The sequence below is a fragment of the Pteropus vampyrus genome, unplaced genomic scaffold (assembly GCF_000151845.1).
Source record: "Pteropus vampyrus isolate Shadow unplaced genomic scaffold, Pvam_2.0 Scaffold535, whole genome shotgun sequence".
NCBI classification, from domain to species: Eukaryota; Metazoa; Chordata; class Mammalia; order Chiroptera; family Pteropodidae; genus Pteropus; species Pteropus vampyrus.
The window spans coordinates 916,522-943,515 of record NW_011889316.1 but is presented as its reverse complement, the minus strand read 5'-3'; the positions used below and the strand labels follow the sequence as shown (position 1 = coordinate 943,515).

At 37.4% G+C, this 26,994-nt stretch overlaps 1 protein-coding gene across 3 annotated transcripts; it reads left to right on the top strand.

The window, feature by feature from the left end:
* The first annotated feature begins 3,826 nt into the window (after positions 1-3,826).
* Positions 3,827-22,866, top strand: ZNF483 (zinc finger protein 483). Of its 3 annotated transcripts, none has more exons than XM_023525169.1 (6): positions 3,827-3,899; positions 5,520-6,062; positions 7,164-7,252; positions 8,851-8,977; positions 9,364-9,459; positions 12,654-22,866. In XM_023525169.1, exons 2-6 carry the CDS (start codon positions 5,675-5,677, stop codon positions 14,216-14,218), a joined length of 2,265 nt encoding a protein of 754 aa, XP_023380937.1. In that variant the 5' UTR covers positions 3,827-3,899; positions 5,520-5,674; the 3' UTR covers positions 14,219-22,866. The 3 variants fall into 3 exon arrangements, with proteins under 3 accessions (XP_023380937.1, XP_011381973.1, XP_011381974.1); XM_011383671.2 differs by lacking the exon at positions 3,827-3,899 and adding an exon at positions 3,949-4,103; XM_011383672.2 differs by lacking the exon at positions 3,827-3,899 and having other exon boundaries at positions 5,720-5,814.
* The last annotated feature ends 4,128 nt before the right edge of the window (positions 22,867-26,994 follow it).

The window sequence follows — 26,994 nt, the reverse complement described above, 5'->3', positions numbered from 1 at the left end:
GTACAAACTGCGAAATCTCTTACATCTCACATTCCACTGGGTGAGGTAGTAGAATCAGTTTCCTCCTAGTTCCTCACTGGGACTTCAGACCAAAGTTCCACCTAGCTTAAGTCTTCCTCTCCATTTTAAATTCCGAAGCATCTTGGATGTCAACATCCATTGATGGAAACATCCTCCACTTTGGCCTTTCATTTCCTTGAATGTTTCTTCTCCGCTCTCCTTCACCTTCACTCCATTGCAGTGAACCCACTCCCACAGGCACACCCTAGACTTGGTCACCAACTACAACTTTCCTACTGCTTAAGCTTTCCCTTCTTTTGACCCACCCACTAGACTGTCACCCCGACTTTTGCTCAATTATTCCAATACATTCATTCTTTTCTCAAAGTCAGGTTTATTTATTTATTTTTTTAAAAGTCGGGTTTATTGAGTCACACATTTTTTAAGCTTTATCTAGGTTTAATTGATAAACAACAAACCACATATTTAAAGAATAGTAAAGATGAGTTTTGACATACACGTACATCCACGAAAACATCACCGCAATTAATATAATAAATCTCCAAAGTCTCCTAATGGACCTTTGTAATTCTTCTATCTCTGCACCTAGACCCTCTCCCCTTCTAGGCAACCACTGATTTGTTTTCTGTCACTATAGATTAGTTTATATTTTCTAGAATTTTATATAAATGAAATCCTATACTATGATAGCTACGTATTTTTTTTATTTGACTTCATCACTTTGAGATTTCATTTAGGTTGTGCATTCCTTTTTATGGTTGAGTAGTATTCAGTTGTCTGGCTGTACCACTACTGTTTACTGTTTATCCATTTTACTAGTTGCTGGACATTTGAGATGTTTCCAGTTTTTAACTATTACCAAAAAAAGCCGCTGTGAACAGTCTTACACAAATATGCTTTTGTTTCTATTGAGGTATAATTCACTTATAATAAAATTCAATTTTTTCCCCTCTTTAATTCCCCCCACCCACACCCACACCCACCCCTACCCCTGACTTATAGATGTTGCTGTTTCCCCTTAAGAACTGGATCTCTGAAGGCGGAGTGGAGTGTCTCCTCCCACATGCTTGGTCATGCACCCAAGGCCTGGCACCCCTGGGGGGCCCGGGCCCTGGACCTGGCCCTGGCCCGTGGCTCCACCTGGGGCACGAACCCAGGACCTTTTGCATATAAAGCACATGTGCTAACCACTACACTATGGAGCCACCCCCATAAAATTCAAGTTTTTAAGGTGTACAATTCTATTTGACAAATGTATGTAGTATACAAGTTGACAGACATACACAATCATGGAACCACCACCATAACCAAGCTATAGAGTATTTCCATTGCCCCCAAAAATTCCCTTGAGTTCTCCACTACGAGTGCTTGGCAACCACTGATCTCATTTCTGTCCTTGTAACTCTGTCTTTTTAGAATATCATATATAAATAGAACCATATAGTGTATACCTTTTTGTGTCTGGCTTCTCTCATTTAGTATACCGCTTTTGAGATTCAGCTATATTGCTGCACATAGTAGCAGTTCATTCCTTTCTGTTGCTGAGTAGTATTCCATTGTGTGAATATAAGATCATTTATCTGTTTACCAGTTGCTACAAATATGAGTAGTTTCCAGTTTGGGGCAATTATTAATAAAGCAGCCATAAACATTTCTACACAGGTCTTACTGTAGGCATGTTTTCATTTCTCATGAGTAAATAAATACCTAGGAGTGGGATTGTTGGGTCACATGGTACGAATATGTTTAACTTTCTAAGTATATTGGTTATTATGCTTTGATTTCTCTTATCCTTTGACCTCTTGCCTTTCTTCCTTTATATTAACTCCTATCTTCATCTTCCTTATCTAAATTGGATTCCATCCTTCATTTCAAACATCCTTTTGCTCATATCCTTAACTCCGTGACCCATTACCTTCCTATCAAAGCCACCCTACAAAAAAATCCCATCTTCTAGATCAACCCAACCATCCCTCTTCTCTATAAGTATTCTGGAACTAATTTGTATATCTTGAGAAAAATCATTCAATGCACTTATTGACCTGACATAAATCGGTAATCTCGAACATTGCAGGGAAATTTTTCAGTGTCTTCTTGGTCAGCTCATATTCTACCTAGAAGCTATCTCAAACCTAATCTACTCTTATCAAGCTTCAAATCCCACTCCCATCTACTTCTCCTGCTGCCTTCTCAATAGATTTCCTCTCAGCAGACTCCATCAGACACCATCGGTTACATACCTGCTTGCATCTACACTCTTCCTTGCCTCCTTACCTTCATTACAATGAATAGTGGTCCCTGGCCCTGGCTGTTTAGGGCTAATCTCTCCATCTGTGTTTCCTCCTAGTTTCTGAGTCTTCATTTTATAGACTGCTCCTTTGCTCTGTATCTTCATCCTCTTTCTCTCTAGTGGATCTTTACTGTAGCTTGCTAGTTTGCTTGCTTGCTATTTCTTTCCCTTTCCTTTCTGGAAGATACCCCTCCCCCACCCTCCCTGATACAGCTCTACAGAGTCAGGACAGTTTTTATCGTTTTCTTTTTGGGAGCTGATCAGCTCTCCCAGAGAGGAAATAATAGCCTCTAACTGGCTCTGTGAGATGAATCTAATGGTTCATTTAGTTGAACTTGCTCTGTCCTTTTAAAGTCTTAGGGCCTTGACCCATCCTGCTCCTTCAGTAGGAATGTCTTTCTCTCCCTACTCCGCCCCTCCAAAATTGATCTATTTATTAGGACCCTCCAAACAATTTTTCTGAAGTTTCTTAGCCCTTTTTGCTATACCCCTAGTAATCTATGCAGTGCCAATTCAGATATTCAACAAATATCTATGTAGCACCTACTATGTGTCAGGTACTGTTCTAGCACTTGGGAATTGTATTGCCATGGAACAAACCAAATAAAAATCCTTATCCTTGTAGAACTAATAGTCTAGTGAAAAATGCAGACAATGAGTACACAACAAATAAGAATATGATATAATATGTTACAAGGAGAAGCAGGAGTGGGGAGGGGGTTGGGTTCCAGTACAAGTATAGTGGTGGGAGAGGTTCACTAAGCTATGAAGGATACTGCTACCTCTGGGAGGATCGTGTCAGCCACAAGTGCCAGGCAGGTTGGAGGGAGAGGGAGAGCAAGGAGGCCATTGTGACAGAGCAGGGGAATGGGAGAAGAGGTCAGGGAGGTAATGGGTGGCTAGCTTCCACAGGGCCTTGTAAGGTCATTGTCAAAATTAGTTTGTTTTTTTTCACTTTTGAGCAAAATGGGAAACCGTTGCAGGGTTTTAAGTAGAAGAGAGGCATAATCTGTTTTATGTTTTTAAAGCATTTCTCTGCCTGCAGTGTGGAAAAAAGTGAAATCAAGAAGCTATTGCAATAATTCAGAGGAAGCGTGATGATGGTTTAGACTATGGTGACAGGTATGAAAGTCATGAAATTAATGCTTGTTTAATTCAAGTTGCATTAATTATGGCTTGTATTGTATGCATTACTAATATGCTTCTGCAGTGGGTTTTTCCAGCCTCAATTTCTGGGAGGAGTAGAGAGGGGAGGAGAGAGGGATGGCTTGAGGTTACCAGGGAGACAGAACATCATAGATATGAAAGCCCGAGAAGGTTCTAGGCCTTTAGGCCTCTGGCGCAGCAATAATTCTGTGGCGGAGCCCACCAGTCGCTTTCCAAAGATTGTGCGCAACAGGCCAGGTTGGGAGCCTATGGAAAGGACAGGACTTTCGCAAAACGAGACAAGCGCATTCCGGGAATCGTAGTTCTGCGCCCCTACGCAGGCGCAGTGGTCCCCAGCCGACTTGCGCGCGCAGCTGCTGCAGGACCAGCTTCTAGAAGCTCACTGCGGTAGTCTTGGTCTTGGCTGCGGGTCCTGATGCAGGTAGTGGTTGTACCGGGCCCGTAGTTGGGGGGGTCGCGGCCAGGTCGCTGGCTCCGAGGGCACACTTGGGTGGGGTGGGAGCGGAGGGCAGCCGACCGACCTTACGGTACACTCCCAGCACTTCAGCTCCTGTGGGACGTGGGCAATCTCCTGAATGACAGCTTTCCTCCATCCCCTCCCTGCGTCCGGAGTCTCGCAACTTAGGTACTTTTACATTTTGAGTGGGAAAATTCCTTTTTGTGTGTGCGTGAGGGAGGGGCTGTCCTGTATTCTGCAGGATATTTAGCAGCATCCCTGGCTCTCTACCCGCTAGGTACCAGTAGCACCCCCTCCAACCCCAGCTGTGATACCAAAATGGATTAAGGCAGTGCCAACATCCTCTGTGAGGCAAATCCCCACCTACTCCCCGTTTGAGAACTTTCTGCATGCGTAACATTTTCGCGGTGCCTGTTATAAGCTCTCTGGAGACAAGTGTCTTAGTCACTGTAAAATCCCAGGTGCCCAGCACGGCGGTAGGTACTTAATATTTGGCAGAGGAATAAATGACGTCATGGATACGGTGGTCCGGGTTCTGTGTTCGGAGGCGGGTAATTCTTGTTACCATAGTTGCGATAGGAGGAGCGTGCCCTCTCACTGGACGCATGATAGCACATCTCGGGCTGTATTGTTATTTCTTGGGTGCTCTGTGAGGATGGGGACCGCGTCTGACCTGTCCACGCCTGCATCCGTAGTGCCCCATTCCCAGCTCATTGTAGATGTTCAGTTATTGTAGAATGAAAGAATGCGGGCGACACAGGACAGGCTCTCTGCAAAAGGCACTTGGGAATCAGAAAGCTTTGCACGAGAAGTGACAGTTGAAAGGAGTCGAGTTTTAAAAAACGAATAAACGTTTGGGAAGAGAAGGAAAGAAGACAGCATTCCAAGGGAAGGAATGGCTCCAGTGCAAAGGATGGAAGGAGATAATGAGTGTCTGGGAAAGGGGATACTTCTTTATGACTTGCAGTGTCCATCAGGGCAGCTAGAGCTCAGGAGGTGAGGTCATCAGGGCAGGGTCTCTAGATCATCATGCATAACTTATGCATTTGAATTTTATCTTGAGACAGTGGGGAGGGACAGGATCATAGGCTACAGTGTGAGACTGGATCGGAGAAGCCTGTACTTAGGTAGTTTCAGTAGGATTGAATGGAGAGGTTCTTAGGAAATAAAACTGCCAGAACTTGGTTATTATGTGAGAAATTTGAGAGGCAAATATGAAATCAGGCTTCTGAGTTGGGCAACTGGTGGGAAATGCGTGGCCATTCACTGAGGGAGGGCAGCAGTTGTTGAATGGGTTTGTGACTGAGTCCTCTTGTAGCAGTGAGCCTTTTCAGATCAGTTTTGCTTATGAGGAGTAGCTAGTCTGAAGAAACTGTTTTCTTGTCGGGTACCTTTAATTACCCTTAAGTAATTCCTCAGCTTTTCACCTTCAAAGAAAATTATTCCTTTAATACAGTAGTTGAGTAGGACTGTCATAGGTCTCTGAGAGTATGTGTATGTATACGTATATCTGAACCAAACCAAGAGCAATGTTTTTAGGATTAACAATTTGACTTATTTACTATCTTATATTTTTCTTTACAGTTTCTGCAAGACCATAAACTGAATCCCTGGAACACTTGATATTTTGCTGTGTATAGTGCCTGTTGGTGGACTGTATTGATATTCAACTATTGTCTGAAAGGAACTGAATTCCCTGCTGGTGATACACAGTGTAAACTGTAGTCGCCTTGGACAAGATGACAGCCATCTCCCCAGAGCCTCAAACTCTGGCCTCAGATGAACAAAACAATGTCCTAAGAATGGATACTTCTGAGAATCCAGACGCTATTGCAAGAGGAAACATGACTGACCCGGAGTATTTCAGACAGAAATTCAGGTGGTTTTGTTACTCAAAAGAGGCTGGACCTAGAAAAGCCCTGAGTCAACTCCGGGAGCTCTGCACTCAGTGGCTGAGCCCAGACATCCATACGAAAGAACAGATTTTAGAGCTTTTGGTGTTTGAGCAATTCCTGACCATTTTGCCTGGGGAGATCAGGATTTGGGTAAAGTCACAACATCCTGAGAATAGTGAGGAAGTGGTGAACTTAATAGAGGATTTGACCCAAATGCTTGAAGAAAAGGAAGGTGAGATTTATAGCTGGAGGGAGAATGTGGGAGAGATCTCAGGGTGTGAGAGTACACTCCCCAAAAGAAAGCAATTTATTGCTAAAGAGGAGACTAAGTTTGGAGGTGGGACTGAGTTTGAATCAGCTCTGCCTTTTATCGTGTGATACAAATATTCCAAGTATTTTTGTATATCATTTACCATAAGGTTCTCAATACATACATGGGACAGTTTGTATTCTTCCAGGAGTTCTGAGATAAATGTGGAAATAGTGTTTACCACCACAGACTTAATTTGTGGTCACCCAGCTCTTTGGTGTATCTAAAATTTGGCATCCTGACTGCTAACTTGTCTGTGACTGCAACATGGTGCCTCTACAAAATTAGTGCCTCTGTGTGGAGGCCCCTGCAATAAAGTTCATGAACTGATTGCTCTAGCATCCTGTAAGAAAGGACAGTTTCCTTAAAATAATCCTTTTTGCATAATTCTGATTCTTAATTTCTGTTGATTATCTAATCAATAAGCTGCCTAAGAAAGTGAAGTACGATTTTAAAAAAGACTTTTCCCTTATTAGAAGAGCTGTTAACATTTCAGAATAATACGTTTAGTTCATAGGTTCAGATTCCTAGTTTCTACTTTTAGGAATCTTGTTGATTCCAGAGGTGGAATCAGTTTTGTTTTATTTTATTTTATTTTATTTTATTTTATTTTATTTTATTTTATTTTATTTTATTTTATTTTATTTTTTGAAATCAGTTCATTTAATGTGACTTGTGCAAGGCATTTGTGGTAGGACTATGAAGAGAACAACAAAATATGCTGTTTTACCTTAATACATCTTAAAACTTAAAAATAATTGTTATGCAAATTAAATACATTAAACTGTGGATGATGAAATGAATGAAATCTGTTTTTTGAGCTTAGAATTGAAAGAGTATTTTACAGGATAAGGGAAAAGCTTGGGTTTTAATAGGAAACTATCTGTGGCCATTCTCTCTGTTTTAAAAAGTGGAAAAAACTTTTTTCTGTTTCTTATGACCTTTTTCTCCAGAGACATATAAGAATTTCTAGTCTGAAGAATCCATTTGAAAGACTGGATTTTTTTCCCCCCTCATTCCTAGATCCAGTCTCTCAAGATTCTGTAATTTCCCAAGAGGAGAATCCTGAAGAAGATAAAATGGTTTCTGTCCTTCCAAATACAGAGTCCTGGGTAAGCTTCCTTTCACTGGTTTTCATTCTAAGTATTTATTGAGCTCCTGCTGAGTGGTATAACAATGCTAGATAGAATAATTAAGACAATCTCCTTTTCTTCGAGGTCACTTTTCACATGCTATTTTATTTCAGTTAGAATTTGTCACAAGTCTGAGTCTAATAAAAACAAAAAATTATTTGCTAAAATTCAACAGTTATTCCTAATAAAATTAGGTGAAAATAGAATTGTATTATTTCCTAACATGATAAAAGAACATCCTCAGCTGGATAGTGTTGGAAAATAAAAAGCAGTTCTCATAATGTTGGTAAAAAAGATAAGGGTGTTTAACCTTACTGCTATTGAGCATTATCTGAATATTTTAACTAATGCAGTAAGAAAGAAATGAGATAAGTATTGGTATAAAAGAGGCAAATGTATATTATTAGCAGATGATATCACCTACTTGGAAAACCTCAGACTCAACTGAACAAGTACTGAAACTCATGTAATAGTTGAGAAAAGTAGCTGATTACAAATCAATAGGTTTCCTATATACGAATAATTACCGGCTAGGAAAAAAAATTTCTTATTCACAATAATGAATAATACTACTATAGTAGGCTGATAATGGCTCCTAAAATATGTTTACTTCCTAATCCCTGGAACCTGTGAATGTCACTTATTTGGAAGACAGGTCTTTGCAAATGTGATTAAGTTAAGGGTTTTGAAACGAGGGCCCTAAATGCCATCACATGTGTCCTCATAAGAGAGGCAGAGGGAAATTGAACACACAAACAGAAGACAGGGATGTGAAGACTGGCGTGATAATGCTGCAGACCAAGGAATACCAAGAAATGCAGCCACCAGAAGCTGGAAAAGGCAAGGAACAGATTTTGTCTCAGAGCCTCTGAAGGCAGTATACCTCTGCCAACACCTTAATTTCAGACTTCTGACCTCCAGCATTATGGGAGAAGAGATGTCTGTTATTTTAAGCCAACAAAGTTACGGTAATTTGTTTTAGCATCCACAGGGAGCTAATACAAGTGCTAATAGCCACTTTGTTTTACTCTCTCAGAATGCAATGAGAGAATGCTAAAGAAAGTGTACTTTGAGTTATTGTGCTTGTTTGTAATTTGGAGTCATTGTAAATGTCAGTATGTTATTGAACACAGATTCTTTTTAATTGTCATTGGAAATTAAAATTTGGAATGTGGTCACTGTTGTTACTCTTAAGTATTTAATTTTTGCCTGAAGTTAGATTATATATTAATTCTTGAATTGGGGTTTGGGAATGTAATTTATATCCTTCATTTAACATTTTTCTGTTTATCCAAGAAATCAATGTGACAGAGTGAAATTGATCAATATTAGTACATTCCAGAAAATCCTTTTATAGTATTTCACACCAGGGACTAAATGGAGAAGGCAAGGATGTGTTATAATCTTGTTCTTTATCACTTGTAATGGTTGTATAATAGCTACCTCTAGCTTGCTTTGGAATCCTTAAAAACTTAAATAATCTCAAAATTAATACTTTATATCCTAACCACTTCTCTAAACCCTCAGGATCTGTTTGGGAATAATGTGATGCAAAAAGACTGTGTTTGATGTTCTAGGGACCCGTGACATTCAAGGATGTGGCTGTGAACTTTTCCAGAGGAGAGTGGAAGAAGCTGGAGCCTTTTCAAAAGCAACTTTATAAGGAAGTGCTACTGGAGAACTTTAGGAACTTGGAATTTCTGGGTAAAGACATCTCTTCATGATCTAGCATCTAAGCTGGTTATCTTTTTGTCCACTATTATTGAAAGATAAGTCCTATTAACTGTTTTGGCTGGGCATACGGGGGTGAGCCCACACTAATCCTAGAAATGGGTCCTGAAACTGGACTTTTCTGCAGTGTTTTCTCCAAAAAAAAGTCTTTGCTTCATTGAATTGGAAATGTTGAGCATGATTTTGCTGTCATCAAGGCCATACCTTCCCCCATTTTCTCCTCAGATTCCAGTATTGATGTCTGTATTCGATAGCATCTTCTCTTCCCTGGGGAACTGGAGGCTGTGTGTAAATTTTGGAATATCTTTGTTCTGTGCAAAAACAGCCTTTTCTTTGTTGTTATTTTTCTCTATGAGCAGGCTTTCCAGTTTCCAAATTAGATTTGATTTCTCAGCTAAAGTGGGTTGAACTGCCATGGCTGCTGGAAAAAGAAGTCTCAAAAGGCTCCAAACCAGGTGAGTTGGTGAAAAGTAAACAAGGAAATCAAAAAAAGTTGCTTACCAAGTCATTCGGGAAGAGCTTTTGAAATGTATATTCTAAACATCCTTTTGAATATACCCCTTGCCTTCTTGGAATGTTCATTTTAATGGGAGACTCTGTTAGTTTGGGTTCTCTGAGAAGTAGATGCCAGAGACTTATTGGAGAGAATTCTAGTGAAGAGAAATAGGGAGCGAGCTGCAAGAGGCTAGGAGAGTTGTCAGAGCATGGTATAGGTCTGAAAGCTGTGAATGAGAGAGGAAAGGATGGTAGGAAGATTGGGTAGGAAGAGTCTTAGACCGAAGTGCAGTTTAAGAAAGTTTTGACAATGCCAAAAAATAGTTCGTGAGCCAGAGGCACCTCCCAGAGTACTATGTCTCAGAAATAGGCCTAAGTGTTCCCGCTATACTTGTCATTGACTGCGACCAGCTGTGAGAAAGTGGCCTTGGTTTGAATGCCATGGTGGATTCATAGTACAGCAACAGGTGCTGTTAGGTAAGCACCTCAGAGGAGGAGATACCTGAGAGGTGCATTTTTATGGATGCCATAGATACAGATATCAAAACAAAAAGTGTTAGTAATGGGATGTATACTATGATGATGGCATGTATAAGGAGCAATGAGAAAATGTAGGAGCAAGGGCTTAATTGACATTTGAGTTAAATCCTGAAGGATAAGAAGGAATTCATCCAAAGGACAGCATGTATAGCATAATCCTATTACTCGTTAAAAAGAAAAAAAATGTACATATACTTGTATATGTTTGAATATATAGATATATATGGATTTTTAATATGGAGAACATTCATGTTCGCACTGGTTATCTTTGAGGGATCATACTTTTTCTTTATCCTTTTATCTTAAAATTTAACAATAAATATATAAAATTTACAGTTAAAAAATTAATTACTTATATATCAATACCTTGACTAAGACAGTAATTCGCTTTGCTCTATTCCATCTTCTTAACCATTCATTTTAGTCAATCTATTGGCTCTTTTCAGTATAGTTACACAGATAAAAGACAGCAATTGTCTTATGTTTAAGAAGCATTTGGGAGAATAATTCCAAAAATGGATTCTAAAAACGTTTTGAGTAAAATCTAGCAGCGTTGGTATATATATGTCCCTCCCCCACAGACACTATGTAAAAGAAGCATCGTTTAGATGTACAAATTGTTTAAAAAGTCATTTATTACAGGCAATAAAAAGTTTTTGACAGACAAAGCAGTCAATAGCCATAATTTATATATAAGGAAAGAGCTCATGCAAATCAATAAGGAAGACTGAGTCTGTTAGAAAAATGGGTGAAAAACTTGAACAGATAGGTGACAAAATTAAAATATCTGTGAATGTGAAAAAATGTTCCAAGTCACTGGTCAACAATGAAATAGACATTTAGAGCAACAGTACTATATTATGAATCAAATTCACAAAGATTTTTTTTCGTAATGACGATTAAGACCAAATTTATTAATTTATTAATAACGTTTCATTGCACTAATATAATCACGTGATTAGTTTTTGAGACAAAAATTTTTTTTAAATAAAAAAGCAAGATCAAAGATGCCACTAAAAAAATATTTTGTGCTTAGTCAATTGAGGCTTCATAGCAGAAAATGCGGCACTTCCTTCCCTAGGCTTCTCAAGGGCTCTAGTTGATGAAATACACTGAGGCCATGATGAACAAAGTAGTCTGCTTCTTTAGCAGATGGAGACCAGCAGTTTCATCCCTTCACCACTGCCCTTATTTCTTGCTACCAAACAAAGAATAGATGTTTATCCGCCCTCTGAGAGGGACACAAAGATTTAAAGAAAGATTATTTTACCAGAGAGGAGTACTCAGGTATTTCTCATCATGCATCATGTGATGGTATAACTCCTCTGCCCGTTGGTTCAGTAATTCCACTTTTATGACTGTCTTCTAGGGAAATATTTTTTGATAAACATTCAATAAGGGAATAACTGAGTAAACTAGAACATATATGTTTTATTAATATAATGTAAATATATAATGATGGATTGTTATATAACTGATTAAAATTATCTTTAGAAAGAATTACCAATGATATGGGAAAGAATTATGAATGAGAAGCATAACACTACATATTATGCATAGTTTTCCTATTCTAAAATAAAGAACAATTTCTAGAAGAAAACAATTTTTAATCATTAACTTCTGGGTAATAAGACTTTGAGTTTTATAGTTATCCATTTAAAAAATGGTTTTATAAAAGTGACAAAAGCAATCTCAGATGAATGATTTGGTTAATAAATGAATTCAGAGTTCTGAGAAGGGTGCAAACAGTATAGTATTAGAGAAAGCTCTGTAGAGATGGTGGGACTTGAACACTAGGCCCTGTCAAATTTATGTTTGTGATAGTGAAACTGCTGTGGGATTGCATTCTAGGCAGTATGAAGTGTTAAGACTAAAATAATATGATTGAAATGCTGTAGAGTAATAGGACAGTAAATGGATGTCTGATTAGAGTATCCATAAGGTTCACGGGGCCAGACTGTGGTAACTTTTGAAAGTCTAGCATAGATGTTGTTGCATATCTATGATGCGATTAACACCTATAAACTTAGTGCTGTCTGACTGCTTTGAGGAGAGGCAGTATGGTATAGAGATCAAAAGCCTAGGCTTTGGTGTCAGACTAGGTTAAAAATCTGACATTACCACTTATAATACACGTGACCTTGGGCAAAGCTACTTACATTTATGTGTCTAGTTGTCACATCCATAAAACAAGGATAACAGGTTAACTTCATAATGTTATTGTAAAGGTTAAGTGAAATACAAGTGAAGTGCTTGATAATAGAACCTGGTATTTGTTAAGTATTCAATAAATGTTTGCACTGTCATGATTGAAAAATAGTAGATTAGATGTAGGGGGAATATGTTTGAACCTATTCTACAAATTTGAAATGAGGGTGAGAACTTGCATTTCTAATTATAAAGCATAAACTTTTTATCTTCCTCAATAGTTTCCCTAAGCCCTATGTTTCCCTACTTTCCCCTATATCAGATTTCCCTTCCTTGTCTTATGAGCTTATTTGAGAACCGTCCAAGCCATATTCCTCATAGTCATTACTGCCTCTATTCCTGTTTCAGCCCTAAATACAGCAGCTTCCTTTATTGCAAACAGGAAATATTGTGTTATTTCTTTTAGAGTGTAACTCTAGAGGTGGATTGAAGGGATCTGTTCGAAATCAAGATGTTCTTATGGAAGAATCAACTTTGGATAAAATAATAGAAAGATGCCTAACTGGTGGTGGTCATGGCTCGATGGGAGAATCCCGGAAACGTTACAGCAGACTAGAGGAGGGTCATGGCAATAAGGGACATTCGCAAGTGGCAGGCACACAAAAGAAAACTCATGGGAGAGGCAATAAGGGTGAGGAATTTGACCCAGAAAAAGGCCCCTTTGGAAATAATTTCAAAGAAACTTCAGATATAATTAAACATCTGAGAGTCTATTTAAGGAAGAAATCTCGGAGGTATAATGAATGCAAGAAACCCTTTAGTTTTCATTCAGACCTTATTCAAAACCGCAAAGAACACACTGGAGAAAAGCCACGGAAATGTAATGAAGGCAGGAAAACCTTAAGTCACTCTTCATCACTTACCGAACATCAGAAACATCAGAAAATTCATTTGGGGAATAAGTCCCAGAAGTGCAATAACTGTGGGATAACCTTTACTCAAAGTGCATCCTTTGCTCAGAGGAAAAACTCTCTCTGTGAGAAATGTCAGAAAAATGAATGTCAAGATGCGACCTTGAGTAAAGAGGGAACAGAGACTGGAGAAAAAACCCATAAATGTAGCAAATGTGGAAAAGCCTTTAGCTATAGTGCCTCACTGACCAAACATCGGAGAATTCACACTGGGGAAAAACCCTACATGTGCAATGAATGTGGAAAAGCTTTCAGTGACAGTTCATCACTCACACCCCATCACAGAACTCATAGTGGAGAGAAACCCTTCAAATGTGATGATTGTGGAAAAGCTTTCACCTTAACTGCCCACCTCATTAAACACCAGAGAGTCCATACTGGAGAGAAACCCTATAAGTGTAAAGAATGTGGGAGACCCTTTAGTGACAGTTCATCTCTTATTCAACACCAGCGAATTCATACTGGAGAAAAACCCTACACGTGTAACAATTGTGGAAAATCCTTTAGTCATAGCTCATCCCTTTCCAAGCATCAGAGAATTCATACTGGAGAGAAACCGTATAAATGTGGTGAATGTGGCAAAGCCTTTCGACAGAATTCTTGCCTTACCCGACATCAGAGAATTCACACTGGAGAAAAACCATACTTATGTAATGATTGTGGGATGACTTTTAGTCATTTTACATCTGTAATTTATCATCAGAGACTTCATTCAGGAGAAAAACCCTACAAATGTAATCAGTGTGAGAAAGCCTTCCCTACCCATTCACTCCTTAGTCGTCATCAGAGAATTCATACTGGTGTAAAACCTTATAAATGTAAAGAATGTGGAAAATCCTTCAGTCAAAGCTCATCTCTTAATGAACATCATCGAATTCATACTGGAGAGAAACCGTATGAGTGTAACTATTGTGGAGCTACCTTTAGTCGAAGCTCAATCCTTGTAGAACACCTAAAAATTCATACCGGAAGAAGAGAATATGAATGTAAAGAATGTGAGAAGACATTTAAAAGTAATTCAGGCCTCATCAGACATAGGGGATTTCACTCTGGAGAGTAATTCTTGGACTATATTATGGTAGGAGGAAATTTAGTCAAAATTGTCTCATTAGAAACCTGGGATGTAAATTACCATAACATTGATGAGTAGCTGCAACTTTAACGGATTGGCAGCTGGAAAAAATACACTTTTTCTCATTCATCCCTCTTCGTAGGGCTGGTAAATTCATGTAGAAAGTGAAAGTAGCATGACCTGTGAAATAAACAGCCAAATGTGAATTTTAAAAGCAGAGGAGGGGTGTCCAGGACCTACCTTTTTCACTGCTTTTCTTCAGAAGATTTCCCTTTTAGCTTCCCTAGTTTCCCCTCTCAGTATCATGTAGTGCAATAGAATCCTGAGTGGAGTCAGATAACCTGGATTCTGTCCCAGTTTGCCGACCAACTTGCTGTATGATTTTTGGGAAAATTATTTGACCTTTCTGAATCTTAGTTTCTGAACTGGTAAAATGAAAGGGTGAGACTAATAATTTCTAACTTTTTTTATGGACCTCCAATATTTTCTGAGGCTGTGGATATAAGTTAAATATTTTTGATCCATTGGAATTTTCAGGTTTCTCTAGTAGAAAATTACTCATTTAGGATACTGCACTTCTGGCTTAGTGAGAATGCAGTATACTTTTTGAATACTTGATGCCTTGAATACTTGAATATTTGATGCTAGAATGGTATAAACAGAAACAAGTCAATGAAGTTCAAGCAAGTTTGCCTTCAGGGAATGTTTTAGTTGGACAAAGCACCTTAACCTGATTTTCCTTTGGGCATTGGCTAAGGGAATTGGGAATCTATAGGGCATGCACTTGAGCCATCATAGACATGAAAGGCACAGCCCTAGGAAAATAGATTAGGAGCTTGGGGGGTGGTGGGAGGAAACGGGTGTTGAAAATGGAACTATTCTGGACGAATTGCCTTTTGCAAAGGAGAGTTCTATTTAAAAAATTTTTTTCCTATACCAAGTATAGCTTCCTGTAATTGGAGTATAAACATTCTGTATGGCAAGGGTCACAAGCTAAGTTTAGGCCCTGTAGCATGTTTTGGTTGGTCCGCATGGTAAGGTAGGGATGTGTGTGTGTGTGTGTGTGTGTGTGTGTGTGTAATGGTTGCCACCATTTAAAAAATAGGAAATTTCATACCAAAAAAAAGGTTTTTCTTGAAAAATATAAAGGCTGACGACACTGGGCCCATATTTCAGTGGGGCAGTCAGGTTTGGGGTGGCAGCTGCTACCTTTAGGTAGGGAATCTGCTCCTACTTGCAAAGTTCTGTTATGTAACCTGACTTGCCCGCTGTAGGAATTTGATATTCAAAACACTTACCTTCCAGAGAATACATGTCCTAAAATCTGAAGAGACTTTATTGATATTAAGTAAAATTCAGGAAAAAAGGGTAGAAATAATACAGAATAAATTTTCACTTAAGTGTTATGTTGTGAGATTAGACCTCAAAGGAATAAAGGATACGGATTTCAGTGGATTATTCCTTATTTATTTCATTGATATTAAATTCATTGATATTTATTGGTGGAGTCTGAATAATAGTTTCTAACTGTGAAAAAACTAAAAACCCTAAGTCGATTAGGTCTCAGGTCAGTCATGAGGTTCTGGAGGAGTCCCACTGACTCAGCTGTTTTCCTAAAGTTGAAATCTGAGGCAGTGTCTATAAAAAGACCTAAACCAGAAAACTTTTGGCTTATTGAAATGAAGTGATCCTTAATGCTCATCTGAGACAGCAATGTTTGCTGTGGTTCTATGGGTTTAGGTTTGCACTGCTACCTCTGGGTAGCGTTATTGTTTTTTTCCTTTCGCCCTCACTCCCCAAAGCTCGTAGTTTAAATATTGCTGTATGATAAATTGATCTGCATAGTTCATGCGAAATAGACCAAACAGACATTTAGCCTTGAAAGGAATATAGCTTATGAGAATCATTCACCCTTATTGAAGGTTTTGGGGTTTTTCGAAAGGAAAGAAAGCCCAGTTCTTTTCCTAGTAAGATATAATCTATAGAAAAAAATTAAATTTGTAAGATTCTTGAGAAGAGGCTTGTTCCAGGATGTTTACTTTAAAATGATTTTAATGTTTTTAGAAATGTTTTAATGAGTTTCTATCGAAGAAATTTCAAGTCACACAAGATAAACCTTCTCCTGTCAATGAATTTATTCTTATTATTTTAGAATTCTTTTTTAACATGGTAGGATATACATAACAACATAAAATTGACCATTTTAACCCCTTTTGGGTATACAATTCGGTGCATAAAGTACATTTACATTGTTGTGCAATTATCACCACATTCATCTCTAGAACTTTTTTTGTTATCCCAAACTGAAACTTTACTTATTAACTACCAACTCCAGACTATCTCTTCTGCCAAACCTCTGGTAACTACTATTCTACCTTTTTTCTCTTATGAATTTGACTCTTCTAGGTACGTCATATGTATGGATTCATTCAATATTTGTCCTTTTGTGTTTGGCTTGTTTCTCTTAACGTTTTTAAGGTTCATGTTGTAGCATGTGTTAGAATTTCATTCCTTTTAAAGGCTAAATAATATCCCATTGTATGTATATACTACATTTTCTTTATTCATTAATCTGTCAATGGACATTTAGATTTTTTTCTACTAGTTCGGCTCTGTTGTTAATAACACTACTATAAACTGTTGTACAGATATCCATTGGAGTCCCTGCTTTCAGTTCTTTTAGGTAAACACCTAGAAAAGGAATTGGCTGGATGTCGGCAAGGTTCATCTTTATAGCATATGATAGGATTTCCTTTTTAAAGGCTAAATAATATTCCATGTATGTATATGCCATATTTTTTTTTTATTCGTTTATCCACTGATACACATTTAGGTTGTTTCTACCTCTTGGCTATTGTGACTAATGCTGCACTGAACAAGGGAGTGCAAATGTCTCTTGAAGATCTATTTTCTGTGTTTGGGGGTATAGACCCAGAAGCAGGATTGCTGAATCATATGATAGTTCAATTTTTAGCTTTTTGAGGCACCTTCATGCCGTTTTTCATTAGCAGCTGCACTATTTTACATTCCTACCAACAGTACACAAGGGTTCTAGTTTGTTTACATCCTCACAACACATTATTTTTTGTATTTTCGATAGTGGCGGTTCTAACAGTTGCGGTTTTGATTTGCATTTCCCTGATGATTATAATGATGTTGAAAATCTTTTCATATGCTTGTTAACCACTTGTGTATCTTCTTAAGGGAATTGTCTATTCAAGTCCTTTGCCTCTTTTAATTGAAGAGTTTTTTTTAGTTGTAGCTGTTTTTTTTATATATTCTAGATATTAACCTGTTGTCAAATTTATGATTTGCTAACCATCATCTGAGCCTTCAGTGAGTTATAATCATTTTGCTGCTGGGTGATCTTGCCTCAGTGTTGACGGCTGCTGACTAATCAGGGTGGTAGTTGCTGAAGGCTGGGGTGGCTGTGGCAATTTCTTAAAATAAGGCAACAATGAAGTTTGCCACATCAATTGACTCTTCCTTTCATGAATGATTTTTCTGTAGCATGTGATGCTGTTTGACAGCATTTTACCCACAGTAGAACTTCTTTCAAAATTGGAGTCAGGCCTCTCAAAATTTGCTGCTGCTATGTCAACTAAGTTTATGTTGACATAAACTCTTTGCTGTTGTTTCAACAGTCCTACAGCATCATCACCAGTAGATTCCATCTCAAGAAAGCACTTTCTTTGCTCGTATGGAGTAGCTCCTCATCTGTTAAAGTTTTGTTAGGAGATTGAAACAATTTAGTCACATCCTTAGGCTCCACTTATAATTCTAGTTTTCTTGTTATTTCCACCACATTTGCAGTTGTCTCTTCCACTGCAGTCTTGAATGCCTTACAGTCGTCTGTGAGAGTTGGAATCAACTTCTTCCAAATTCCTGTTAATATTGATATTTTGCCCTCTTCCCATGAATCATGAGTGTTCTTAATGACATCTAGAATGGCAAATCCTTTCTAGAAGGTTTTCAGTTTACTTCGCCCAGACCCATCAGAGGAATCGCTATCTGTGGCAACTATAGCCTTAGGAAGGTTATAAGACTTGAAAATCAAAATTACCCTTTGACCCATGAGCTACAGATTGGTGGTTGTGTTCACAGGCATGAAAACAACATGAATTTCATTGTACATCTCAATCAGAGCTCTTGGGTGACCAGGTGCATTGTCAACAAGCAGTACTATTTTGAAAGGAATCTTTTTGAACAGTAGGTCTTAATGGCGAGCTTAAAATATTTAGTAAACCTTCTTGTAAACAGTTGTGCTGTCATGCAGACTCTGTTCCATTTTTAGAGCACACGCAGAGTAGATTTAGTATAATTCTTAAGGGCTCTAAGATTTTTGGAATGATAAATGAGCATTGGCTTAATGATGAGCACCCCCGACTCCATTTTGAGTGAGGTTTTTTTTTTTTTTTTAATTAATTTTCACAGAGTCAATTATACTGCTTGTTGCCACAGTTCAGTACCTGCATTGTATTGATAGGGACTTTTATTTTTGTTACTGTTTTGTGTTTTCCTCGGAATCATTTCTCAGGTGTGGAACTGCTTCATTAAAGAGGGAAACATGTTAAGATTCTTAAAACACACTGTCATATTGTTGTCTATAAAGTGTAGCACATTCCTAGGGTCTCTCCTTGTGTGGAGACGTTGATGGCTATAAAGGTCTGACCTAAGGAAGCATTTTCCCAAAGCTGGGGCACTTGTGAGTATCTGTCCGAAATGCATGTTCTGGTGCTCAGGTTGTAACTTGCTAGCAAAATAGTTTCCACTCTGCTAACAACTGGTGAGACCTCTTTCTCCTGGACTCTCTTTTTTCTTGTGGGTTCTAAGGCTGAGAGAGTTACAGGTTGGAGTTCTCTAGTGTCCCTATAGAATGGTTCTGACAACCTACAAGCTTTGCTAAATCTGTAATTCTTCTTGGTGGTTTCCCCCTTGATAGTCATGATGTTTATAGTCTCTCTGTAAAATAGAACTAAGGAGAGCATTCCTCTCTAAAGCAGCAGTTAATAGATACATATTCCCCAGTTTTTTCTGTTTTGAAGAATCTTTTTCCTCCCTTGATCTGCCAACATGATCAGAGCCACCTTTTGGCTCGGAGCATCTTTAACGCAGTTGTTTTAAAGTCTTTGTCTAGCAAATCTGACCTCTGGACTTCTTCAGGTACATTTTCTGTTGATATTTATCCCTTTAAATGGGTTATGTTTTCCTGTTCCTTTGTATGTCTTATGATTTTTTATTGTTGAAAACTGAACCTTTGAATCTTACAGTTTGGTAGCTCTGGAGATTATATTCCTTTTTTCTAGAAATTTTTTAAAAAGTTGTTTTAGGGTGTCTCTGTGCTGAGGACTAGTCTGTGGTGAATGCTTAAAGTTTTCTCAGGTCTTTTCTGAGCTTGTCTTTCCCTGGGCAGAAGTAATGGCTTTCTAATGACGCCCTTAGATGCATTTTTTTCAAAGTCCTAAAAAAAAAAAAAGGAAAAAAAAAAAAAAACCTAACAGGTGTTCTTGTTTTTTAAATCCCCCTGGAAGCTACTTTAGTTAGTGGAGGTTGGAAAAATGGCAACTTGCCTCTGTGTCTCTTCTTCCTCCACGATCAGAAGAAGCCATCCAAAGTCAGAACCCAGGACTCTGAAATTTAGAGGAAAAAGTCTAAATTGCCCGCTCTGGCTCCAGCAAGCTGAACTAGAAGTGTGGGTTTCCTCTCCACAGCCACCTGCCACAGGATTGGCTGGTGAAAGATGGGTAGCTGCTACTGTGCTGAAAGCTAAAAACCATGATTATTAATTGAAGCTTACTAGTCAGGTTTTCCTCTGGAAGCTACAAGTTTTACAACTGACTCCTGTATTTCAAAATAGGCACTTTAAATATTTCTGCTAGTACAATTGTCTAAGTAGAGAAATGATTCCTGGCACCACCAACTCTGCCATCTTCCCTGACATCACTTCTCCCTTGTCTTTGATTTCTGTCCTCCTTTCTGGCAGATTTCTTTAACTTTATCTTTCAACTCTACTACTAAATGTCTTGAATGTTTTATTTCTGTTGTCATATTTCCAAGTGCATTTTCTTATTCTGTGTTCTTTTTTTTAACAATATTCTGTTTCTGTTTCATGGTTGACTGTTTTTCCCTCTGAGGATGCTGCTATAGTGTCTTTTAGTGTTGTTCTGCTCCCTGCATTATCTGTCTGCTGAAATTTTTTTTTTTTTTTACCTGTTTTCTACCTTTCGCATTGGATGTTTTCTTCAAACTTCTGGTAATCTTAGACTACTCTCATTTAAGAAGAGGGCTCTAAAACACTGATCAGGTGTTCCAGTTACTGCAGCCCTGTCCAATAGGAATCTGATGTGAGCCATGTGTGTGACTTCAGATTTTCTCATAGCTACTTTCAGAAAGTAAAAACAGCAGAAGAATGTTATTTTATTTCACCCAATATATCCATATTTCAACATGTAATGTGTAAAAAATTACTGGTGAGATAATTTATATTATTTTTTACACTGTTTCCAAAACCCAGTGTGTATTTTATAGTTGTAGCACATCTTCATTCACGCACCAAATTTTCACTTAAAATACTTAATCCATATATAGATTTAGAGTTGAAAAGTAGATTGATATAATTTTTCTAAACATACTTAAAGTTTTCCAGTGATTGGATCAAATATCAAAAAATGATTTTCGTTTGATATTTATATCCACATTGACAAACCTGCTCATCTGTTTATTAGAACTGATTTGATTTTGGAGCAGCAGCATTATCAGTTTCAAAACTATGTTTAAGTAAATTCACTGACTGTCAACTCAGTATAATTAACATCAAATTTAGCAAGGCTGCCTAAATGTAAACAAAACTAAGTTTATCAATATCAACAAACCATTCTTCACATTTGTCTTTTTTTGCTGCCAATTTATACAGTGATTTTACATTTAAAATTTGCATATTGATCGATGTTACAGATGTGTAAACTCATTTTTTACTTTTATGAAATATTTTAATTTTAACTGCATTTTTGCAGTAAGTAGGTCACACTGTTTTCCCATTCTGAGGACTTTCAAATTTTAGCTCGTTCATGTACAGTGTGATATTAGGGAGAAACATGAATCGCACTGCCCCTTTTTGTCTTAGATTATTGAATGTTCGGCAGTCATTCTTTTTGTTTCAAGAAAATGTTAAGTTGGAATTACTAATACAGGAAATTTCTGTAAAATTCTTTGATAACTCAACCAAGGAACATCTTCAACAATTCCACAATAAACTTCAACAATAAACTGGAAATGATTATTTTATAGCATTTACATGTATATACTGAAGAATTTTAACATCTGTATCCATGACTCTTTTTTGGAGTCTACTTCAGAAATGGAGCACAAATCTTTTTAATATTAAAGTAGAACAGAGCAATGAGGGAAACATCATTCTCTTGCTTTAAAATCCCAATATATCTGTCTTTTGACTTAAGATAGCTGGAATCCCATTCTTATGATGGAAATGAATTTTTCTGTTGCTAAAATTCTTTGACAGATGGAAAATTGTCAGAAATATGTCATGAGTTTGAGTTTTTAGACAATGAATTGACATTTCTTTGTAAATTTAGATATTCTGTGAGACAGAATACCTAAAGTTTTCATTGGGTAGTGTCTTATGTTACATGACTCATCTAATGCTAAAGATGAATTCTTTGAATCAATTTATCTTTGATATTATTAGAAACTTCTTGTATTCTGTAAGCAAAATTAGGTTAATTGAAATTTTCAGTTTTTAAAAAATGTCTTTTAAAGTTTTTTTGTCATAAATTTCTAACTGAATCACCCTAACTAAAATTTTTTTATTATCTCTCCATCTAAGATTCTTCTTTTTGTCTGTGTGCAAGAATTCAAACTGGTTTATAGCTGGCCAAGTTTACAAGCTCAAATACTGTTAAAAATTGTTTAAATTCTTTTGTTGGAAATTTAGTTTTCATATGACTAATTTCATGGGTTCTTTTTTGACTATTAGAATATTTACCAGACTCACTATATCGTTGCTGAAAAATGACTAAATGTTAGATATTGTTTTAAATATTGTCTAGTGTAGTATCTTTAACACTTTGGTATACAGCAGATAGCTTTTTCATGTTGCTGTGCCTGCAGTAAATTGCAATTGCCATTCATCAGTGAACGTGCACTATACCCTCTTTACTGTTTTTTCTTTATAGTTGTGGTACCAGCTTCTGTATTGCACTGAATTTTGCCTCAGTAATATGCCTTCATTTAAAATTTAAAAATATTTTCCTGTATTTTTTTAACCTAGAAAATTTAATTATAATTAAAGTAGTAAGTATCCCATTTTGTGATTATGATTTACATAGGTATTGCTGTAACTTGTGCTGTCTGCATCGGTATGCGTTAACTTGTGCTGTGTACATAAAATATCCAAGTAAACACATCGTGATGTTGCTTCAGTGCATAGAAGACAATCATCTGAACTGAATCAGTCTGTTGATACTGACTAGATTGGTGAAATGTTTATCTGTAATACTAGAAATAATGCACGTTTCTATACAAGTATTACAAGACATCAGCAATGTCCTATACGATACAACAGTTAAAGTGAATTGTAGTTCTAGCAAAACAATAAAGTTGTGTTTAATGGAAAAAAATATTTACTGTGCTTCGTTTTTTTTAAATCTCAAAATGTGGAACTATCCATATTCTCAGTTCTCAGTAGCCTTAGATGACTATTGTATTGGACAGTACAGAGTTGGAGTAAGCAATGCTAAGCACGGTGAACCCTAAAAAATCAAAGTGGCTTAACTCAATAAAAGTTTATTTCCTAGCATCCTTTTAACATTTTATTGCTTTCGAACATTTTGTACCTATGCCATCTGGAATGTACCACTTCCAAGATTCAGGAGGCAGGGAAAGCAAGAGCTGGAGTGTCCTACAGTGTTTCTAAGCACTGGCCTGGAGACAGCTTCAAACTATGGGTCCCAACTGGGTACCAGTGTGTCCCAGTGCACTGAACTCACAGGGGCTTCCCAGGATATTTAAAATTTTAGGGAACCATACCTATAACTATTGGACATGGCGCCAACTGCTACTATAGTGTTGTTCGGACCTATTTAACAAATGGAAATGTCCGTTATTTGTTTTGCCCTATGGGCACTGTGAAAAAGTGATTATGGTACTAAGGATGCCGAACCTCTGGCTTAGAAATCACCTTTATTCTCTATTGGCCAGAAGTCATTCCTATAACCTTAACTTAACTGCAAGGGAGGCTAGGAAATGCAGTCTTCCCTCACCGTGTGCACATAGATTGCTTCTGCCACATGCCATCCTTCTGATCACCACACCGTTCATCCTACACATAAGGCATACTTTATTTTCCCAGGGAGACAATTCATAGTTTGATTTGGTCAGTGTTCAACTCAACGTCCAGGGCCTCTGTGTTAGAAGCTTGAGTACGTGGGAGCAGCAGGTCAGTTTGTAGGCTTATGAAGGGTGACTGTGTATTCACCTATTTTTTGCCTTTGGGACTCTAAATGTCAGTGTCTGTCAGAATCATTCTTGGAACAGTGTAATTTCTCTAGAAGGACCTTCTAATCTGGCAGAGCCTATAAACCTGGCTGTTGGGGAGTAGGTAGAAGAAAGCTGCATGGTGGGGTGGGAGTTGGAGTTCACCCTCCTTACAAAGACTTCTTAATCTGTTTTTAGCCTCACATCTCATTTCCACCCTCCTCCCCCGGGGGCCAGGGTGTCCAAGTTAAAAGACTTTTAAGTTGCATTTGGCAAAAGGCGACACCTCAGTTTTCTGTGGTGGTATGGAGGGGTGGATAATCACCTAACCATGCCAGGTAGAATTGGCATCTTGGGCTTGAACTGATCTTCATTCACTTTTTCAAGCACTGTCTTTCTTTTTAGCCGATTTCTACCTCACCACTTCCAGAGTACCTGATGTTTCCACATCCCAAACCTTTTCAGATTTCATCAGTATCCTTACAGAGGGTAGTTGTGCCCTTCACTCCTATGCTAAGTCAATAAAAATTCCTCTAAACAATATGTCTTCGTATATTGTTTGAGGTTACACGTGTCTCAATGTTTTATATCAGCTTTATTGAGATAAAATTTACCTTTCAGCTTTATTGAGGTATGATTGACAAAACTGTAAGATGTTTGAGGTATACATGATAATTTGATACACATGCATTGTGAAATGATTCCCCCCGCCCACTGCGTTAACACATCCATCACCTCACACAATTATCCTTTTTTGTGTGTGTGAAAACATTTAGGTTCTGCTCTCAGTTTTAGTTAGTTATACAATACAGTGTTATTAACTACAGTTACTATGTTTGTAGCCTTTTACCAACCTCTATTTTCCCCACCTGCAGACCCTGTTTCTATGAGATGCCACATATAAGTGATACCATGCAGTATTTGTCTTTTATCTTTCTGGCTTATTTCACTTAGCATAATGCCTTCCAGGTTAATCCATATTGTCACAAATGAAAGAATTTCCTTCTTTTCAAAGACTGAATAATATTCTATCATATATATGCACATATAAACATACTGCATTTTCTGTATCCATCTGTCGGCAGACACTTGTGTTATCTTCATACTTTGGCTATCAGAAATAACGAAGCAAAAATTTAGCTCCTCAAAGTATACATACAATTCAGTGGTTTTCCATCACAGAGTTGTGCAACCATCACCACTATATAATTCAAGAATACATATAATGTGTGGCCTTTTGTATCTGGCTTCTTTCACTTAGCATAATGTTTTTGAGATGTATTCATGTGGCATATATCAGCACTTGATTTCTTTTTATAACTGAATAATATTCCATTGTATGGATGTACTGCATTTTATTTATTCATCACATGATGGACATTTGGGTTATTCTTTCGGCTCTTATGAATAGTGCTGCTATGAACATTTGTGGACCAGTTTTCGTGTGGATGTAGGTTTTCAGTTCTGGGTAGATAACTATGAGTGAAATTGCTGGTTCATATGGTAACTTTATGTTTAAAACATTTCGAGAAACCGCCAAATTATTTTCCAAAGCATCCACACCATTTTACATTCCCACCAGCAATGTATGAGTAATTGGTAAAACTGATTTTTCACCTCTTTGCCATCACTTGTTATTTGTTGTTTTTATTACAATCATCCACTGATTCCTCTAAATTTTTCTTAAAGTAGAATCTGTATATTTGTTTCTTATACTCTGTGTTGTTTTGGATGATTTTTCAGAGGAGAACATGGCAGAATTCTTTACCTGAAAATTAGGAACGCTATAGATCTTGTTTAACTTTTTCAGTTGGGCTGGGAATATGCTGTTGATGATGATATCCTGCCTGGTTCTTCATCTAGGAATGTCTATGGGATGTTGACTGTCCCTTTACTATCAAGATGTCACTGAAAAACATTATATGCTTGAGGTACGCACAAGTTCACAGAACATAAACTCAGAATGCCTGAATTGTAAAATATCGCATGCTGGCAAAAATCACATTTTTTGACGCAATTAATTGTATCATATTGAGTCCAATTAGCTATCTGGCAGTAGTTCTGATCTATGCTGTAAGCATCAGACTAAAACAACGTGGCAAGAATTTTAAACGTATCGATCTGAAATATTGTATTAAAAAGAGCATTGTTTAATACTTTATTTCAAAAATGCATAAATTGTGCATAGATTGATAGTCAAGTGTACTTAAAAATGTTCTGAAACTCCAGCAATAAGCAATCAAAAATGTAGTAAGAAAAAATTCCTATTCACATTAGTGGCAAAATAATAAGATGCAAATATCAATCGAACAGGTGATATGGAACCAAGTATCTCTGAATAGAATACGTATTAAAGATCTATTTCAAATCAATGGAGGAAAGATGGATTATTTCCTAAATGGTGTTAGAAAAACTGGCTTGTAACTTGGGAAAAATAAAGATGGATACCTATCTTACTAGTGGGACCAAAATAAATTCCAGAAAGAGATATAGATGAGAGTGGAGGAGACATGAAGTCTCCTGTCTCTTCTTAAGCTGAAAAAATACATATATTAATGCCCACGTGGGAGGCATTCTCACAAAGTATGTATACTGTGGTTGTGAACCTTATAGACTTCGGCTTTCCTTTGACTGTTTATTTTACTTTGTCCAAGCCAGCCAGGAGTCCCAGCAATTTGGTAGCAAGCAAGCTCATGTCTTGTGGTCTGCATTTTATACTGGACCTATTTTTCTTCATTTCTAAAATTAACTTTATTGAGGTATAATTTACATACAATAAGATGCATACATTTAAATGTGCCAGTTTATGAGTTTTGATAAATGTCTACCCTTATATAATCCTCACCACAAAAGAATATTAAAATCACTCCCTAAAATTCTCTCGTCTGTCTGCAGTCAGTTGCAATCCCCTAGTCCCTGCTCCATCACAGATCAAACATAAAAGTTAAAACTGTAAAAATTTTTAGAATAATTTATCGGAGAAAAATTTCAGGACCTTGAGCTAGGGAAAGATTTCTTAGGTGAAAAACTAAAAGCACTAATCATCAAAGAAACATTATCAAAATTAAAAAATATGGTCTTGACTTCTGGTTTCTGGTCCAGCATGTGTTGCATTTGGCAGTTGTCACTCTGTCCTAATAGGAAAAAGAGTTTAATGAACTTAAAAGGCAATAACTCTATTAGATATGGCAAAGAACTGAGGTCACAGGGCAAACTGCTGCCCTCAAAGCTGGTGAGGCAGACGGGCAGATACAGAGAATCGCTGGTTACTG

Bases quoted from the DNA above. Each gene is read 5' to 3' on its own strand.
- ZNF483 (XM_023525169.1), top strand. From the start codon at position 5,675: ATGACAGCCATCTCCCCAGAGCCTCAAACTCTGGCCTCAGATGAACAA. The intron at 7,253-8,850 runs GTAAGCTTCCTT...TTGATGTTCTAG, and splicing joins TTCCAAATACAGAGTCCTGG to GGACCCGTGACATTCAAGGA. The intron at 8,978-9,363 runs GTAAAGACATCT...CTCTATGAGCAG, and splicing joins TAGGAACTTGGAATTTCTGG to GCTTTCCAGTTTCCAAATTA.